Source organism: Melozone crissalis, unplaced genomic scaffold, assembly GCF_028551555.1.
Source record: "Melozone crissalis strain CALT ecotype California unplaced genomic scaffold, PUWL_Pcris_2 ptg000041l_1, whole genome shotgun sequence".
NCBI lineage: Eukaryota > Metazoa > Chordata > Aves > Passeriformes > Passerellidae > Melozone > Melozone crissalis.
This window is the reverse complement of record NW_026535819.1, coordinates 4,311,846-4,332,206: the sequence shown is the minus strand read 5'-3', so window position 1 is coordinate 4,332,206 and position 20,361 is coordinate 4,311,846. Positions and strand designations below refer to the sequence as shown.

Genomic DNA, 20,361 nt, shown 5'->3' with positions numbered 1-20,361 from the left:
GGGGTCTCAGGGACAGCCAGGACATGTTTTGGGCTGACACAACTCAATCCAAACCCCTGACAGGCACCTGCTGAATTGTTCCCCTGACACAGAGCACAAAGCAGCCAAATGCTTTTCCCACAGCAGCCAAGGCAGAGCTCTTGATGCAGCAGACAGACACAGGAGCCCTGCTCAGAGGCTGGCGTGGGTGCAGGGGTACCCATCACCCAGCTGTGCCCCCTCCACCCAGGCTCTGGGCAACATCTGCACCTCCATTTGAGAAGCACAGCGGAGCCTTCAATCCCTCCCCTTTGCCACCCCCGGGCTCTGCATCCTGCCCTCCCCCATTCAAACTATCAGGGCCTCTCTTACAGAATAAATTATTAATAGCGGCGTAGCGAGCCTCTCTGCAAAGGCTGCATGTATTGAGCTTACAAGGCGCACAAGCTTTTAGAGAGCAGGACACTTTTCCTACTTCCTAAGCAATTTCTTAGTCCTGAATCAATAATGCACTCGCAGCCCTGCACAGAGGTCGCTGCTGCTGTGCTCCTGCTGCTAGGGGCTGCGGACACAAATACATCTCTGTGGCAAGATGCAAGGCCTTCATAATCTGGCAGGGAAGGGATGGGGTGGAATCCAAGCAGCTTAATTTGTAAACAAGCTTCAGGGAAGTGCCCTGGGAAGAGCAAAGCTTGCAAGTCCCCAGTACAGAAAGTCTGAGTTTGGAGACAAGCTAAAAAGCAGTCAATGGGATTAATCTGCTGATTTTTGAACGCGTGCCCGTGGCTGCCAGCTGAGGGGTGTCTGGTTCATCTGATGCCAGGCTCTAGGTCACCCCACAGTGCCCAAGGGGGAGGCTGAGGGGTGCAGCCTGGCAGGGAGGTGGGGGTGGAGGTGAGCCCAGGGCAGCAGGAGGGATGGGGTTAGAGCAGCTCACCGGGGGATTAGCACTTCACCAAGAAAGAGCTGCTCAAAAACGATTCCATGGGAGGCCGGGCTGCTGCGGGTGATGTGTGTGTACACCCAGCACAGATGAGATTATCTGCTTAGGAGTGGAATTTTCCGGGCAGGGTTAACCCTTGTGCCGCCCCCAAACCATCTACAGATGCCTCTCAGGACAGGGTGCGGGGCAGGGCATCCAGCACAGCAGCAGAGCTGCTCCCAGGCCATCCCTGGGCTTTGGAAATGGAGGTGCTGCTTCCAGGGGCCCTTCTTGGAGAGGTCACCCCTGGGCTGGGCTGGGTTCAGGCTGGAGGCTGAAATTCCTCCTGTAACCAGATTTTCTGTTTCTGGCTCAGCCAGAGTGGGCGTGAGGGGATTTGTGTCGGTGCAGGAGCTGCGGTGCCAGGGTGGACAGGTGACTTGGGTCAGCCCTTGTGTGGGACAAGCTACGTCTCCCTCTGGATCCTCCCTTTGTGGAGAGGATGCTTCCTGCCTGGATGTCCAAGTTGTGTCATTTACAGTGCAAAGACCAGTTCAGACCCTTTTCATGAGGTGCTGCCAGAGCACAGGGAGAGTTTCAGACACAGCGTGGGATGAGAGCAGAGATTTCCTTGAGCCTCACATCAAGGCTGGGTGAGGGAGCCACTACTTTGCCCTGCTGCAGGTGCCTGGGGGCATTCAGTCATCAGAAGGGTGAAACCCACAATGCCTTGTGAAGCCCAGAAATCCCTCCCTGCCTCAATTTTCCCATCTGGAGACAGGACACTGCCCTGCCGGCAGCCCACCCTGTCTGGCACGGCGATGTCTCCCCAGGGCTGGTGGAGAGAAGGGCACAGTGCTGAGCCTGGATGAAATACGAACGAGATGCTTCTGGAATTCAGAGCAGGCTGGAGGGGGAAGGGGAAGAGCAGCCACGAGTAGGGCTTGAATCTCTTCTCTGGCAGAGAGACGGGCCCAAGGGAGCCCGAGAGCCTTGAGCGAGCGGCGCTGCTCGGTGAATGAGTGTCTGCTTCAGGCCAAAGGGAAGAGGCAGAACAGCAAAATGTCTCGCTGAGTGCGTCCTGGTGTCTCACCCAGAGCCAGCAGGGCTGGTTCTGCTGACTCACGCTCTCCCAAAGCCCCACCAGGCAAAGCCTGTCCTAATGCCCCGGCCAGGGTGACCTTGTGCTCGGACAGCCTCGGATCCGGCAGGAAGGGGAAGGAAGCGGAGCAGCAATCAATCCCCCAAACCACGTTCGGGGAGGAGATGGAGGGTGTGACATTCGGCTGAGCCAGAATTAGCAGCAGATCTGTGGAGGGACCCCATTTCCACCCTATTAATAATTCATCCCAGCTCTGCCTTTACCTGCTCATAAACAGCAAACAGCTTGTTAGCGAGGACGGTTTTCTCCCCTTTTGCTGTCTCTGCCTTAATAAGAGCCCCTTGCAGATGGCTGGGGGAGGGAGGGGGCAGGGGAAGGACACATGGGTGAGCAAAACACCCCACCAGCCCTCCCTGAGTTTCAAATCCTATCCCATCCCATCCCATCCCTTCCCATCCCTTCCCCTGCTGAGGTGAAGCTGCAAAATAACCCCTCACCAACACCCAGGTGCCTTCCTAGAACCTTCCAACCCACAGGGCCACCTCAAAATGCCCCTTTGGAGGGGCACTGGGGAGAGGAGAGTGGAGGATATGCTTTGCTGGAGCATTCCCAGGTGGTTCTTGGGCTGCAGCTGCTCAGGCAGCCCATGGGAAAACTGCCTCGTCTACCTTATGAGACAGCTCCTGTCTTATCCAAAATAGAAAGCTTGACCAAAGAGGTATTTTAAAAACAACGAGAAAAGCAGAAAACCTAACATCTTGAAGAAAGACTCCCCAGAGTCCCCACAGTCCAATGCTGTGGCCCCACTAGGGACCTCTCCCTGCATGCTGACAGGCATCCCAAAGCTGTTCCTGAGATGTTCTCCAGGTTCCAGTCACAGCTGTGCACTGGGGAAAGCCCACAGCCCATTTGGGGGACAGGGGAATCAGTGCTAAAAGAGTGCACCTGGCCAGGCAGATCCCATGTCCCTCAGAGGAGGGCACAGACCTTCACCTGGGCTCACAGGGAAGGGGATTTGTGGGGTTCTTTGGCATAAAAAGGGCCTTGTGTTTCTCCTGCTCCCTCTCCATGCTCCCAGCCCTCTCTGCAGTGAGTTATGCCACTTGCCAGCTGTTGGAAATAATCTCTGTAAATTAATTACAGTTGTTTCACCCCTCTGATCCCTCCCAGCCCATGAATAGAGTGAGAATTAATTGTCAGAGAGTATTTCCAGCTCTCTTAGAGTCCCACCCTGGCCACTGGCAGGTTACGGTTTATGCCCTAAAGCATGAGATTTAATTACTCACAAATGTTATTTTTGATCATAAAATCACCTTGTCTTGTCATAAATCCAGATAGAGCACTTGAACCCTCAGATCAGGAGCAGCAAGAGTGAAAACACCCTGAGATGTCATTAGGATGAGCCTGTGTTTTCTCCTGGGTAAATGCAATTCTGTTTGGGAAGCAGCATCACGTCCTGGAGTGATTATTGGAAGAAAAGCCAAGGAAGTCTCCCAAAACACACATCACTCAGGGTGGCCCTTGTCAGAAATTTGTGTTGCAGAAAATAGGTTGAGCTCTGTGTCACTGGGGAGGTTAAGGGTGGTTGGCACTGGAGCTGGCTCAGGAACCTTCCCTGCTCAGGGGGTGATTTCCCTGTGCTGACCCACACCAGAGCATGGGAATGCAGATCCCTGTGGAGCCCTGGCAGCAAGGAAAGGCAGGGCAGGGCGTGGAAGGGAAGTGAAACCCCGCAGCTCAATCTCAGCATGAGCTGGGGGCACTCAGCCGAGTGCAAATCAGGAAAGGAAATGTTGGGAAGGTCATCTCAGCTCCACCCCACAGCCTGTGGAGCCAGTCCATCCAACGTGGTGCTGGGCAGGGGAAGGGACAGGGGAAAATAAAATTTTGGGAGGAATTTTTTCCAGAACATCCACAGGACAGGCAGGGATGGAGTGGGCTGGCCGTGGTCCCCTCTGCAGCTTGGGGACTCCCCTGTCCCATGGCCACCAGCCCTGCCTGTGACAGACAGGGGACAGGAGGCTGCAGGACACCTGCAGTGACACTGCTCCACAGCGAGGACATTAGCAGGGCAGGAGGGATCAGGTGCACACGGAGATTTTGCTGATCCCTTTGTTTTTTGCAGGATTTGGAGGAAATTTGATACCAGTTTCAGGACTCAGTTGCAGCACGAGGAAACGCGGGGACTTTGTGAACCTCATCTGCTGCCCTTTGAGCAGAAATTCAAAGGCAGAGTTGTGGGTGTCCTGAGGGAAGCAGAAAGACCTTGGGTGTCCTGAGGGAAGCAGAAAGGCCTTGAGTGTCCTGAGGGAAGCAGAAAGGCCTTGGATGTCCCCAGAGAAGCAGAAGGGCCTTGGCTGTCCTGAGGGCAAGAGAAGGGCCTTGGGTGTCCCAAGGGAAGCAGAAGGGCCTTGGGGGTTCCAAGTTAAGCAGAATGGCCTTGGATGTCCTGAGGACAAGAGAAGGGCCTTGGGTGTCCCAATGGAAACAGAAGAACCTTGGGTGTCCCAGGTTAAGCAGAAGGGCCTTGGGTATCCCAAGGGAAGCAGAAAGGCCTTGGGTGTCCCAAAGGAAGCAGAAGGGCCTTGGGTGTCCCAAGAGAAGCAGAAGAACCTTGGGATGCTCCTGAGATCTTCTTAAGCATCAGAGCTGGATGGGGTGGGGGCTACAGAGGGAATTGTCCCCTCCTGGGTGGAGGTGGATGTTCAGACCAAGGTTTCCTTGGTCACAAGCAGTCCAAGGAAGGAGGGAAGGAGGTTCCTGTGCTGTCACCTGCTTTTCCTGGCTCTGCAGACTCTTTGGGGTTCTATCAAACAGCCCCCAGTCCCAACCAGTGCCAGATCTTGCAGGAGAGCCTGGAGACACTCAAGGTCTGAGAGGTCTCTGGGTTTGAGAGCCAGTTCTTAGAGGGAAAAAAAAAACACTCCAGAAGAAAGTACCCAAGAGAAACCCACACAACAGCACTGATCTTTGTGCTGAAGAAACGCTTTTAACTTTTTCCGCTTTAATAAAAATCTTCCTACAATGCACCAAGGATTTCCAATCCCCCTACCCCAATTAAAAAAACCACAAAATTTTGTTTTCCAAAATTCATCTAAGTTGATGAGACCTTGTCATTACTCTTATTAGGAGACTGTAATTATAAACAAGTAGTCCCGGAGTGCTCTAGGTTTTGGCAGAGGCCTTGGCTTAAACACAATTCCATCAAGAAGAAGAGATCCCCAAAAGCAGAGGAAGTCCAGGACTGTTCTCAAGACACCATTAAACAAATCACACCAGGTATGAGCTGTGCTTGAGCATCCTTGGCTGAGCAGAACAAACTCTCACATCATCTACTCGTTTTTCCTTGCTCAAATCTTGTTGGGTTTTTTCCCCTTTAATATTACTATTATTAATATTATTATTATTATTGTTCACTGTGCAGCTACTGGTTGCAATTGCTTTCCAGCTTCCCTTTGGCGTGGAGATCTAAAAGCTGCAGTCTTATTTCTGTGCAGCTTTCACCATTCACAACAGATGTCTAGTTTGTTTAAAATATTCAACAGCCTAATGATTAATCAAGAAATTGCACCTACAAAAATATATGATTTTATGCTATGAGCCTTAAAAATGGTATTATCTGCTAGGAAAAAAACCCCAAAAATAAAAAACAAAAAACCCAAAAAACAAAACAAAAAAACCTTTTGTTATGGCTGGTTTCCCCCATTCCTCCCTTCCCGGCAAGGTGGGGAGCAGCTTCTCTGCAGCATCCTGGATTCCTGTCATCCTGCTTTGTCAGACCAATATCTTGTTTCTTAAGAAATCCTCCTCAAGGAGCAAGTCTCTGCTGTCACCTTCAGAAAATCCCTTTTGCAGCATTTCTGCCCAGAGCTGATTCCAGGCACCAAAAGGAGGCAAAACCCAAGGGCTGGGTCAGGAGGGACCAGGGCTGGGACACAATTCCAGCTCCAGGACTGGGCTCATGGGACCTTCTGAGTGCACCTGGAACAGGACAACCCCCAGTGTGCCCCCAGGCTGGGGATGAAGCACTGAGAGCAGCACTACAAGGAGGATTCAGAGCCCCAGGATCTGGAGAGGGTCTACAGGAAAGATGGGGAGGGCTCTTTTTTATGAATTGTAGTGTTAGGACAAGGGAGCATGGCTTTAAACTAAAAGAGAGAAGATTCAGATTAGCTGCAGGGAAGAAAACTTTTATAAAGAGTGGGATAAAATAGTGGCATGGTAAAACCACAAAGGTGATGGATATCTCATCTGTGGAAACGTCCAAGGTCAGGCTGGAGGGGGCTTTGAGCAGCCTGACCTAGCAGATGTCCTTGCCCATGGCAGGGGGTTGGACCGGATGACCTTTAAAGGTCCCTTCCAGCCCAAACCACTCTATGATTTGGCTCACAGAGGCACAACCTCACCATGATGCCATTTTTTAGGACACTGTGTCCTCAACAAGGCTCTCACTGTTTGTCCCCTGGAGATTTGCCCTTTTGGACTGAGCTGGGGCTAAGCAAGGCTGCAAAAACCCCATAAGGTGCCCAACCAGAAGAGCTGGAGAGGCTGAAATCCGCAATGTTTAGTTGCTGTGAGGACACTCACGACTGATTTAATAGCGTGAGACTCAAAGTGAACTGGTTTATTTTAAGCTCACTGAGACCAAGTTTGCCTGGCTAATGCATCCTGACTTTTAGATTGAAGACTTAAATATCTCAAGACTTTGGACAGATTCTTTGGAGGACACAGAGCTTGGAGGAGGAAACCAGATTCAAAAATAATACCTGGAATTGTTTCAATAGTGCTATATCTGATCTTACCAGGACCAGGGGAGCAGCCAAAATGTGGCCATCTGTTTCCGCTCCCCCCTGCCCTCCTGGCTGACTCCAAACCACCCCCCAGGCAGAAAAGGCATCAAGCATCCCACAGAGGAAGGACAACTCAATAAACCTAACCCCAAAAAGGAACACTTCATTTTAGCAGAGGAAGCTGTAGTGTTGTGAGTCACTCGGTGGCTTTTGAGGCTCTCCCCCACCTTGTCACTTGCAGGTTATTTTTGTGTTTGCTCTGTTACAACCATGCACCTCTTAAGCTATTTGTCCCCTCCCCAGAGCATCAGGGTGGTTCAGGAGATCTTTGGGGGTGCTGCTTCCTAGGTTGGGATACACAGGAGCCAGCAGGGATTGTGCATCTCCATTCCCTGGGATGAGCATATGGGAGGGCTTTCACTCCTCTGCTCCCTGCCCCTGACCTGCCAGGACCCTCCCTGTTCCTCCAGACAGGACATGTGGAGGGGGATCATGCTTGATCAGAGTCAGCTGCTCCACTCACTGCTCGTGGGAAATCTGTCCCATCTCCCATCCTGGCCAGTCTTTTCTCTGGGTAATGTTCCCTTAGTGTGGGTTCATCACAGAGCCCTTTCTTTGTTTAATTTGGCCACTCCAAAAAAGCTTTGGGAGATAGGAGCATCACCCACAGCCCTGGAGGTGGCCACTGTGGGCGCAGCTCAAGGAGCAAATCCTCAGCGAGATTCATCTCACAGCAGCTCAAGGGGCAAAATCTCAGTGAGATTCATCTCACAGCAGCTCAAGGGGCAAAATCTCAGTGAGATTCATCTCATATCAGCTCAAGAGGCAAAATCTCAGTGAGATTCATCTCACACCAGCTCAAGAGGCAAATACTCAGTGAGATTCATCTCGCACCAGCTCAAGAGGCAAATACTCAGTGAGATTCATCTCATATCAGCTCAAGGGGCAAAATCTCAGTGAGATTCATCTCACACCAGCTCAAGAGGCAAATACTCAGTGAGATTCATCTCGCACCAGCTCAAGGGCTGTGCCTGCTGCACACAAGGACAGGAAGGCTCATGGCAAGAGTTCCCTTGCCAGGACAGCTCTGAGACACAGACTCTGCTCAGACAGAGCAGCAGGGCAGGTTTGTCAGGGAGTTTTCTGCTGCCATCCCAAGCCAATCCTCCACCTGCTGTACCCTCCTTCACACAAGTGGCAGAAATGGACCTCTGGGATGGTCTTTTCAGGGCTGTCATATTAAGCCATCTGTATGGCCACATTGACAGGAGGACCATACTGCAACACAATATGTTGCCTCAGCACGGGAAACACACTCAGAGCCCCCAGCACTTCAGCTGAGGGGGATTTTTGTGCCTTTTCCCTCAGCCACCGCTGTAGAGCTGAGCTGAGAGGCAGCTCCATCCCCCAGCAGGAAGCTGTGTCTCATTAGCAGAGGTAAACAATTCCTCTGAACGTGACGAGTCAGGAGAGCATATTAAATATGTCAATATCTCAGGGTTTTTTAATCCCTACTCCAGAACAGCTTGCTGTGGCAGGAGAGAGCCCCCCAGCGTGGCTCAGAGCCCCAGCACAGCCCAGCTGGCATCTCCCCCACTTTGAGGGGGTTGTGGGGTGCCCTCACTTCTTAACCTCACCCACCCAAGCAAGCCTGAGCACTCCATTGATTTCCCTTGTTCAGTTTTCACAGCTGCAAACAAACAAACAAACAAAATAAATAAATAAATAAATACATAAATAAGTAAATAATCCAGCTATTTGATTTTAAAACACCAACCCAAGCACCTTTTTGTGAGTAACCTCCCTGCTGAAGGGTGGCACTCAGCAGCTCCAGTCCCAGCCCTTCCTTCCAGCTCACATAGAGGTGACAAAAGCCACACATGGCCCAAACTGAGGCTGTGACAGGAGGAACAAACCCCAGCACAGCTTTTGCAGCTTCACTGCCACGCAGGGGTGTGTCAGAGCGAGACTGGGCTGAAAACACTTTGAGTTTTGACCTGTTTTCTCATGTGCTGCTTTCCCTGGCAGCCTCGTGCACACCACACAGACACAACGTGTGCTGTGTTTACAGGAGTCCCCTGTGTCCCCAGGGCTGCCTCCCCTGCACAGGAGCCTGGCTCTCACCTACACATCAGCCACTCACTGCTCTGTTTTCCCCCCGTGCTGACAGAGCAGCCTCCTGCCTTATTTACACTGTGCTGCTCACATGCTGCTGCAGACACAGAATTGTTTGTGTCCTCAGGAGTTTCTCGGGGCTCCTGGGTGCTGTGGCCTCCAGTGACTTTGCAAACAGTGCACATCTCTGAGCTCTGAGGAGGTGCCAAAGGCCCATTTTACACACATGGAGTAGAGAAGCTCTAAGTCATTTCCAAGACTTTTGGTTGCCTGGCAGGAGATGGCAAAGCTCAGATTTTCCAGAGCACGTTGTGTTACTTAGAGGTTTCCATGTCCAAAGCACAGCCCCACTCTGCACCTGAAAGCATCCTCTTGTACCAGCCAGATCCCCTCCTCTGCTGTGCCTGGCTGTGCCCAGGGCACCCTAAAAGCACTCACAGCACTCAGACTCCAGCAGTTCCCTGGGTCAAAGCCAGCCATGGACACAGGAGCAGCCTCTTCCCACACCTGCAGCAACCAGACACACCCAGCCTGCTCAGATCCAACCTGCAGTCACTTTTTGGAGCCTCCAGGTACCAATATCAGCTCCTCACACCCTGGCACTGCAGGAAATCCCCAGGCCAGGCAGGAACACGCTGATCCCACACACAGCACCTCCCCATGGCTCCCAACCATGCACAGAACATCCACAAACCAAAGCACAGCACCCAGTTTGGCCTTACCTTGAAAGCTGCTGTGCTCAGGAGAGCCAGACCTCACCTCAGGCAGCTCTGAGCAGCCCCAGCTGCTTTATCACCTCCTCCTCCTCCTCTGCCAGGTGCCTCTGCCTTCCTGAGCAGGGTCCCACAGCAGCAGAGCCCGCTGTCATACCAATCCCTCTCCCTCCCCAATCCTTTGGATTTTGATTCTGAGAGGGAGGCAAAGTGACAGCAAAGAGATGCTTCATATGCAAAAACACGGATTTGCAGTGTGTTGCAGAGTTTTTCGTGGTCTGTACCCAGCAGAACACAGCCTCACACAATCCCCAAGGCAGGGGTGAGCCATGTGCTCGCTCCTGGGGGCAGAGGCTGCAGGGCAGTGGTGCTGGGCTTTGACAAACATATAGGTGAGCAATAAATGCACTGGCACAGCTGCCCACCCCCAAAACTTCATCACGACCTTGACACTGTGTCCTAGTGCAGCTCAGGGCGTGGGCATGTGGAGGTTAAAGAGATCTTTTGTCCCTGCAAAACACACCAGCCTGGCTGTGTGGGCAAAATGGGATGGCTGTATGCTCTCTCCCACTGGCCTGGAGGCAGTGGACATTGTCACCTGGGTGGGATGAGCTATCCTTCCCACCCCATTCCCTCTGGGCAGGAGCACAAATCTCTGCTGTCTCTGCTGCTGCTCAGTTCTGTCCCAGCTTGGAGCTGGAGAAATTGGGTTTCCCTCCTCTAGCTGTGCTCAGAGGCACTGGAGGGATGGTGTCAGCATCAGGAGCCATGCGAGGCAGGGTGTGCCTGGGGGATTGCAGCCATTCAGCTCCTCCAGGGCTGCAGGGATGAGCAGCTTTCCTAGGCTTGTAAATCAGCCAAGCTTAACCCAGGTTTCTCAGAGACCATCTCAGGGAAGGAGCTTTCTATGAAAATTGCCCCGTGCCAAATTGAAAAGCCCTTTCCCAAAGGGCCTTTCAGAGGAAACAGCTCAGCCGTTCTTAGAGCTGAGGCAAAGCCACATCTTTCTGCCTTAAATTCGCTCTCAGAACTACCATCCTCCAGAGCCCTGGCACCCTCCAGCCCAGCCCAGCAGTTAAGGCTTGACCCAAGCAGCCCAACCAGAGCCGGTGTGCCCGTACTGCCCATGCCGTGCCAGGCTTTGTGTTCCTCTCAGGTGACCTGTTGTGGTGTCATGTCATGGTTTGCCTCAGATACCCCGGGTTTCTCCCTGAAGATTCCTTGCCCAGGTGTGTCAATCATCCCTCTTTTCCACACCCTGACCCTTACTGAGCGCTGCCTGTCAGTCCTGGCATTTCAGAAGGGCATGAGTGATTGGCAGAGTTCAAAGGATGCCCTCCACCCGTGGGGGGCATTGGGCCATCCACGTATCCTTTGTCCCTTACGACTTCCTCTCCCATACCTGGTTGGTGGCTCCCTACCCCTTCCCTCCCCTCTCCCCTGGGTAAAAGGGTGAGCAAACCACATGGTTTGTGACTTCTGTTGGAGCTGTTCTGGATTCAGAGGCCTGTGGGCCAGAATAAAGCTCTGGATCCAAACCCTCCATCAGAACCGACTCCTTTCCTTCACCATCGCCTTAAAGCTTCTCCAGCAGAGGGAAACCCAAGGAGCAGCCCCTGTTATGGGGGAAAGCTCCATCCCAGCACCACCAGAGCTCCTGCAGGCCTGGACTTGTCTCCACGTGCCCAGCTGCAGCATCCAGCCAGCCAAAGGTGTCACTGGGGTGAAACACCACACATCCAGCTAGCCAAGGATGTCACTGGGGTGAAAACACCACAGTGCCACTATTTGGTCAAGCAGCAAGGGCCAGACAAGCTCAGGCACATTCCATATACAATATTGGTAACTATTCCAACAATGACCATTGCTGTCGTTCCAGGAGAACCCGTACCTGTGCAGCGATGAGTGCGACGCCTCCAACCCCGACCTGGCTCACCCACCCAAGCTGATGTTCGACAGCGAGGACGAGGGCCTGGCCACCTACTGGCAGAGCGTGACCTGGCGCCGGTACCCGGAGCCGCTGCTGGCCAACATCACCCTGTCCTGGAACAAGAGCATCGAGCTCACCGACGACATCGTCATCACCTTCGAGTACGGGCGCCCCACCATCATGATGCTGGAGAAGTCTCTGGACAACGGGAGGACTTGGCACCCGTACCAGTATTATGCAGACGACTGCATGGAGGCCTTCAGCATGCCAGCAAGGAGGGTCCGGGACCTCTCCACCACCAGTGCCAACAGGGTCCTCTGCACCGAGGAGTATTCCCGCTGGGCGGGCTCCAAGAAGGAGAAGACCGTCCGCTTTGAGGTGCGGGATCGCTTCGCCATCTTCGCCGGCCCTGACCTCAAGAACATGGACAACCTGTACACGCGGCTGGAGAGCGCCAAAGGGCTCAAGGACTTCTTCACCGTCACCGACCTGCGCATGAGGCTGCTGAGGCCCGCCCTGGGCGGCACCTACGTGCAGAGGGAGAACCTGTACAAGTATTTCTACGCCGTCTCCAACATCGAAGTCACCGGCAGGTAACGGCTGCTGGGTTTCTTTGGGTGTGGATCCTTGCTGGAAAACTGAGCCATCAGCATTTCTGCAACTGAGAGAGAACTATTTCTCCCTCTAACACCCCTTCCCCCCGGGCAGGGCAGCAGATGTGTCCTTGCAGGGAACGGCAGGGGCACCTCCAAGGCTGTGTCCTCCTGCAGCTGTCCTCCTGAAGCTCCCTGGGATGTGGCTTGGATGGACTCTCAGGGTCTGAGCTCCCTCCAATCTCCTGTCCCAGCTGTGCAAACACAGCCAGCCTTTGCCCTGATGTCTCAGGGGTGATGCTGGTGGATATGGGGTGTGGAATGAGGCTCACCCCACTAAACTCCAGCTCCCTGCCAGTACAAGCAGGGTGGGTCACCCCAGTCAGTCCTGCACAACCTGAGCAGCCCCAGCCCTGGCAGATGAAGTTTGGGGTAAGGGTAAACCCCCTGACACATCTGGGGCAGAGGAAGCAGGAGGGGGTTTGTTTCTCCTGGGCTTTGTTTTTCATTTCTCTATACGATGCCATATGTTACATTATGACACCAACCGAAAAAGCAAAGTAAGGTGGAAAAGTGCCGAGATGGCTGATTTCCCATCCAGCTTGTGAGAGACTTACAGGAGAGGGAAAAATCTCCCCATCACCCACCCCATGCTAACAAGCATCACCACAGCGACAGAGGAGCCGTTTGTATCGATTCCAAACCGTTTGCTTCTGAGACTTGCAAGTAGAAATGTTTGCAGGTGCCACCGAGGCTGGCTTTGAACAGGCTCCAAGGGGAAGGAAGCTGCAGGGAGGGATGGGAGAGCCCTTTCCACCCGCCAGGGCAGGCAGGAGGCAGCAGTGAGGGTCCTTGTCACAGTGTGGTGCCTGTCTGGGATGAGCAGCTGTGGCTCTCAGCTGGGCTGGGGGCATCTTGGGGTGCCCACCGTGGGGGTTGCTCAGGGAGAGCCCTGGGGGGCTCAAGCATGTGGGCAGAGGCGTAAGAGAGCACCTCCATGTGTGTCTGATAAATTAGAACTCAATGTTTGATGTCAGTACTTGTGCAATGAGCTTTGGCTTCCAAGATCAGCGCAGATAACCAAGGACTTGCTACTGCTCCCACAGCCTGGGGATGCTTGGTGCTTCAAAGGGTTAAAATATCCTTGGTGTCCCATGAACACGTTCCTCCTCTGAGCCCTTTACCTTTCCTTCTATCTTGGGCAGGATTTGTTGGCTCAGTACTTCGGCCTTGAGGCTGTGCTGGTGGGATTCTCTCCAAACCAGCACCTTGCTCTCAGTTGTCCTCCTCCCCTCTCCCCATCCTTCCGTCAGCTTTTTAATACCAAATTCAATACCATTTAATAGTGACAGGGCTTGGTTCAAGACAGAGAATCCCTAAAAATTCTGTGCAAAGAGGCAGCTAGGGGGAAGGGGAGGAAAAACCCTCTCAAACACACCCAGGGCTGGAGCGGCCGCAACCTCTACAAAATTCCACATCCACCCCGAGGGCAGCTGGGGGCGGGCACGGCCGGGCTGCCGGCGCCCCGTGCAAGCTGCAATGCTGCTTTTCAGCCGTGGCCAAGGCGAGCCGGGCCGGGGTTTGTTGGCCGGTGCCCGGCGGGCGCTCCCGGCGCTGGCGCGGTGCCGCCCTGGCCGCCCGCCCGCGGCTGCTGCAGCGGCTCCGGCTCCGCTCCTGGCTCCGCTCCCCAAAACCCGCCCGGCCGCAGCCTCCCGGCACACCCCGAGCTAATCCTGCAGGGCCGCCGCGAGGAGAGGGCTTTTCCTTGGCTGGGAGCTGGGAAAACGCTGAAATCTGCTTTTGTCAGCGCGAACTCCCCAGTTCTGAGCTACAGTAAGATGCTGCTTGCGCTGCTTCAGCTTGCTGGGCTGGTTCCCAGGGGATTGGGACACTCATCCTGGACAGGGAACAGGTCAGTCCTGTCCTCTGCTGACTTTTCCATCCCCCATGGGCACAGGTGAGCAGCTGAGGAGCTGTGGATAAGTGGTGTATAAGATGGAGAAGCTCCCTGTGAATTAACTTTGCTCCTGTGATTATTCCAGTCCCAGCAAGCAGGTTTTTGCACTGAAAAGCAATCTAATTCCAGCTGTAAGCAAAGCCAGTTACAGTGCAGGGACTAAAACCAAATTAAATCTAGTGTATGGCTCAACAAGGGATGGGTTATTGAGGGGAAGAGAGGAGAAATCAATGTGAGCCTGACAGGAGCACTGTGCAGGGAAGGGGGGAGGCAGGGTGGGCAGGGATGGGGATGGACACACAGTGCCTCTTCCAGGACATGGTGAAGGAACAGCAGGAAAGTGCCTAGAAAAAACTGGGGTGGTGTTAGGGATCCACTACAGGGGGCATGGAAACAAGAGGGAAGATGATTGTGAAGAAATGAGGGGTCACACAGCCAGAAAATTCCACCTGGAGAGCAGAGTGAGCAGCCCCAGGGGCTGAAGGAGCTGTCCCTGGCCACAGTGTGGGGCACTGTGTTCCCTCTGTGTGTGGCATTGGGATTTTGGCAGTGCCCTCAGGATGATGAGGCACTTGGCAGCTCATTTCCAGCCGGAGTTCATGGTCAAGGGAAGAGAAAACACTTTGCCCTCAGAGCAGACCATGAGCCCAGGTGGTTTCTTGTGCTGCTGCCTTACCTGGTGGGTTCAGAGCTTTCTGTGGTCCCTTCCTGGCCCCCATCCTTCACACTCCAGCTTCACACCAAGGAAAACCCCTCACCACCATCTCCCAGAGCTTTTGGGAAAAGCAGAAAGAGAGCAAAGGACATGGGGACAAGGGGAAAGAGTTTTTCTGCCTTCCCTTGTCCTGTAGGCCAGAGGATCTGGCGAATCCTGGGGGTCACTGCTTCATTCCTGGGCGTGGGGACAGTGGGCTGCTCCCTCGGGGTCTCCTCTGCATCTCCTCAGCCAGGTCCATCTCTCTGTTCATGGCTGACAGTTTATTTTTATTCTCTTTCTTCTCGGTATCTTTTTCTTTTCTTATTTTCCCCCCTCCCTTTCTTCTCCCATCCTGTCCCTATTGATCTGCAGAGTAACTGGAGATGCAGAAGAGTCAGGACAGGAATAGACACAAGCAAGCCCTTGCTCTGTGTGCTGTGTGTGTGCCAGGCAGGCTGGGCAAGGGAAGTGGAAGGACTTTTCCCCACAGATCTCTCTATTCACTGCTCAATTTTCTCCTCGGTGCAGCAGCGAGCTCAGGCACGGGTGAATGAGCTTTCCCTGGCTGCCAGGGCTGTGGTGAGAGCCACTGCTTGTGCTTCCATGGCACTCTGGGGTCTCTCTGGAGTAATTTCCTCCCCTTCAGAACGTCAGTCAGCGCCGTGCTCAGCAGGGCACGCTCCATCACGGAGACATTAATAAGCTGTAATTGAAGTTAATGTGCCATGGCCAGGACATGTGGATCCAGTTAGGAGAAATCAGATTGAGCAGAAGTGAATCAATTTTAGGCTGGTTATTAGGATTTCTCCCCTCTGTCCTGCCCCAGTGCGTGCACTGTCTGTCTGTCTGTCTGTCTATCCTGCTGGTGATGAGCAGTCCCTGGAGAAAGGCAGGAGGAGGGAGCATCCCTCATGAAAGAGCAGCTCCATGGAACAGAGCCTCTTCTCAGGCTGTGCTCAGGCCAAAGAGGCACCAGCAAGATGAGGTTTCTCGTTTTGAAGTGGCATTTCCTTTCCTCACTTCACCAATTGTTCTTCTTAGGCTTTCCTTACACCAAAAAATTGAAGGGAAAGGCCCTTTGTGCTCCCCTGCTTCTTCCCCTGGTGTGTTCCCAGTGCAGTCTCCTGCATGGATGCTCTCCAGGAGGATTTTCTCTCCACATGACTTGGAGAGTTGGTGCTGGTGGAGCAGAACAGCTTTGGCCAGGCTGTTATCCTGGTGCCATAGCTAGGATCAGGCACTCCAGACCTGCAGGACCAAGGCCACCCCCAAAAGCACCTCCTGCAATGGCAGGAGCTGGAGATGGTCAGTGGTACCCACATGCAGGGGATGCATTTTTCTGCATTTGTGGTTAGTTTTGAGATGTGGAGATGATTGATACTGCATTGCTGCTAAAGATGAATGAGTTCCTGGTCACTGCCTCCCTCTCTCAATGAAGGCAGCTCAGAGCACTTCCCCTGTGGCTGTAGCTCAACTCAAACCAGGGGTGCCAGCACAAAGCACATCCTGGCTGTCCCTGAGCTGCTTTGCCCTGGCTGGGCATCCCTTCTTCTGGCTCTGTTGTGGGAGACCTTCCAGCTGATCTTGACTTCTCCAGCAAAGCTATCTTTAAATTGGAGAAAAGGTTTGGTCTGTGAAAGAGTCTCTTGCTGAGGGTCTCAGATTTTGTGTGCTGGCTGGTGAACATCTCTCCCTGAGGAGCAGGATGGGATCTGCACCAAAGGAGAACAGGCAGGACCTGGGGTGAATGATCTGTGAGAGCAGGGACTGAGCTTGCTCAATCCCATTTTTGGGGCATCACTCCCAAATTAGCCACAGGCTCGCCCAAACATCCCCCAATAACAAGCCCCAACACCCCTGCAGCCCTCAGCCAACTGCTGCCCACACTTGGCAGCTTTGGGATGACCACAAAACCAGGGCAAGCACTGCCTGTGCCCGTCCCTGCTCCTTTCTGCAGCTCCTGGCAGACAGAACTGGGGTCCCAGGAGGCAGCAGCAGCATCCTCGTGTCAAGGACAGCCAGGTCTGTGCCAGCAGTGTTCCTGGGCCCGTCCTCTCCTCCATGCTGGGCAGCCCCAGAGCTGGATGGCTGAGCTTCCCTGGCATTCCTCCAGGCTGGAATTAGCTTGAGTTCCAGCAAAACCTTGCTCTTGGTCATATAGTTAAATTAAGTTAATGTGCAGCAACTGTTTGCTGGAGTCCTGCAAAGCTTTGGACTCCCACTGCAGCAAGGTGGGGAGGAAACTCTGAGTGGGAGGGAGAGAGGGAGAAACCCAGAGAGCTCCTCCCTCCCCCAGACACTGCTGACACTTTGTCGATAGCCAGAGACTGATGCCCAAGGTCCTATTACCTGCTCCTGGCTCTGCTTTGTGAAGGGTTTTATTCCCCCTCCGATTTTGTTGCCGAGCTGTGTCCGGCCCTGAGCGGATAATAGAATTTCATCGATAGACTGAGAAGGTGATGTATGTTAAAGCACTTAATATAAAGAGACTTCTACAGGAGCCCAAATTCAATTTGGCCAATGAACTCAATTGCAAGCATTATTGCATTCCAGGAGAAAAACCAAGAGCATTTATACACATTACTCTGCAAATATTTATGTTCACATATCCATGTGATGTCCGCTTCACCCTTCCTCCCTTCTGCTGGCCGACCCCCTAATGGGGAACTTTGGTTTTGTGTTTGCTTTTTAAGGCAGCTTTGAATATAAATAATGTTCCACCAGTCAGCAGGATCTTGACAGCTGGTGAGTGTCAACTTATTTAAAATAAATAGCCTCTCGGATGGGAACAGCCAGCCAGCGTGCTCTCCACTTTGGCATCTTTTAAATTGTCTCATCTTTGTAACCCAAACCTCAAATCATTTCGGAGGGCAGCGAGGAGGGTTTCTTCCTACTGGGAGGACTCACCCGTCCCTACCACACAACCAAAAGTAAAAACCCACAAGGAAAATAACCTGCTCACAACCCTCTGACCTAACTCAGGTTTTTTTTTCAGTTCTTTGGCTCTGCACAAAGTAGTGAAAGCCAAAAGCTTCTCACCCTGGTTCAAGCTGAAAAAACCAATATGTTAAAATAGCTTTTCCTCTCCTTCAGCCCCTGGACCACAGGCTCAGGGAAGCTCCCAGCCCTGCTCCTGGGATGACCCACCATTGCCATCTTCATCCCTTGATGGCAACAGCAAACCCCTGCCAGAGCGATCTCCCAGCAAGGCAAATCCTGATATAACTGCTCTCCACAAAGGGACTCTGCTTCTTCCATGGCCCAGCCATTAGAAGCTATTTTTACCTGCTTCCACATGCACAGATGGGCCAGAAACAATCCAAGCTCAGCACCCCTTATGCTTTGCCCGAAAGATTTGCTCCCAGCTTTTGCTGAGCTGCCAAAAGAGTTGCAAAAGAGCAGGTAGAGGTGGGTAAGTGATGGCTGGGCATGCTGCGAGCAGTGCTGAGGATGACAATAGAGAGATGGAGAAGAGTTATTCATGTTTCCCCGAGAGCCCAGATCAGTTGAAACATCCTTTTCCTTGGGGACAGCGGGGAAAGAGCTCCCTTCAAACACATCCTCCCGTGAGACTCATTAAAGGCTCATCAATTACAGTGAGAGCAAACAATTCAGGGGAAAGCAGCTCTGAGAAGCCTTCCTCCGGCCCGCAGTCATTAGCGCCTCTCCGAGCTGCCTCTCCCCGGCAGAAAGGGAGCAGGGGGGCAAAGCCAAGCCCAGGGCAGGGAAAAGCAGGGGTGTGATGGTTTGGAACCCTGCAGGATGGGACCAGCAGTGTCCAGAGCATCCCTGTGGCCTGTAGAGCATCCTGGTGGAGAGGAGCCTGCAGGGGAGGTTGTGACCTTCTGCAGCTCCATGTCTGGGGTTTTTGAGGAGCTCAGAGCAGTCAGTGCTGTCTTATGGAAACTGGGCAAGAGGCACAAGGAGATGGAGCAGCTCTCCAAGTCACTGCATCAGGTCTGAGGGGGTGCCAGAACCCCAATGTCACAGGCATGTTTTCTGAAAAATCCTTTCCTTGGGATTTTTTCTCCTGAGAAGCTAAAAAGCCTCAAAAACAAAATGTAAACAATAGTTATCTGCTGCTATAAAATCCAATAGGTAAATCTTTGATTAACCCATGTTAGTTGTTTCTAATTAATGGCCAATCACAGTCAGCTGGCTCAGACTCTCTGTCTGAGCTACAAGACTTTGTTATCATTCTTTTTTTTTTCTATTCTTAGCTAGCCTTCTGATGAAATCCTTTCTTCTATTCTTTTAGTATAGTTTTAATATAATATATATCTTAAAATAATAAGTCAAGCCTTCTAAAACACAAAGTCAGATCCTCATCTCTTCCCTCATCCTTGGACCCCTGTAAACACAACCACACCCCAAAGCTGCCCCATCCCTGCAGGAAAGCAGAGGGATGAGGAGATGCTCTTTGCCTTTCTCTGCCTCACTTCCCTGCTCTGCAATGGGGCTGAGGACAAAAAAAGGAGTTTTGAAACAAGTAAGAATCCTTGGAAGGAAAACAAAGGGCTGGGATGGCTTTTTAAAATTACTTCAAAAGTCATTATTAAGGAAAGCTCAGGGAAAGGGGCTGTTTTCTCACTCCCAGCACAGAGGGAGGTTTGCTGCAGGTTTGCTGCACTCACCCCCTTCCTGTGTGTGGGCATCTCCTTCCCTCACACGTGGGCTTGGCACCAGACACCTCTCCAGCAGCTCACTGCTGTGACCTCCAGGATGCTGACATGGAGAATTGCAGAAAAGTGTTCTTTATGGCTGAAAAAAAAAAACAAAACAAAAAAAACCAAAAAAACAAAAAAACAAAAAAAAAAAAAAAAAAAAAGAAGAAAGGGGAAAAAAGGACACTTTCCTATAAACTTTCCTCAGTGCTCTGTGATGTTCCCTGGTGGAGGCATTGGCAGCATCAGAACCACACTGCACCACTCTGAGGAGAGCTGGATGACCTGCACTAAAATAAACTCGCAAATACCCCTCTGTGCAAGCTGTAACATCCTGGGGCACACATTGCTCTGACCACTCCTGCTGGGAGCAGTGTGAGCCAGGTTTTGCTGCATGCCAAGTGCAGGGTGTCACCTCCTGCCAGCCTGGGCCAGGGTGGGTGTCCCTGGTGCCCGAGGGTGCTGTGGGTCCTGCTGGGGCTGCTCCCCCCCAATGCCGACTGTCAGCACAGCCCTGACCCACGAGCCAGAGAGCAGAACCACTCCCACCTCCCCAGATCTCCTCCAGAGCCAGAGAGACCATATTGCAAGCAGCACTTTGCTGGAGCAGCCCCGGGGCTGGAGCAGGGCCATGGCTCCCTTCTGCAGGACACGGAGCAGGTGTCTGCCCCGCTGCTGATTTTTAAGCCTCATTGCTAAGCAGCTCCTAACCTTTCCCTTCATCCTCTCCTTCCTGCCGTGGCTGGGCGCCGAGGAGGATGAGCAGGAGGAGCAGCTCCCACCCAGGGGACTGGGCTAATGCCATTCACTCCAGCCTCCACCAGCTGAGCCTTGGCTGGGGAAAGGCAGGCACAGACCATTGTCCTTGGGCTGTGGGCCCACAGGAGGAGGCACAGGAG

At 52.9% G+C, this 20,361-nt stretch overlaps 1 protein-coding gene across 2 annotated transcripts in view; it reads left to right on the top strand.

The window, feature by feature from the left end:
• NTNG2 (netrin G2) overlaps nucleotides 1-20,361 on the top strand; it is a 49,221-nt gene that overhangs the window by 10,192 nt on the left and 18,668 nt on the right. For both annotated transcript variants that reach the window (XM_054284167.1, XM_054284168.1), the window contains exon 3: nucleotides 11,501-12,144. In XM_054284167.1, coding sequence (XP_054140142.1) covers nucleotides 11,501-12,144 — 644 coding nt within the window. The remainder of the gene's footprint in view (nucleotides 1-11,500; nucleotides 12,145-20,361) is intronic.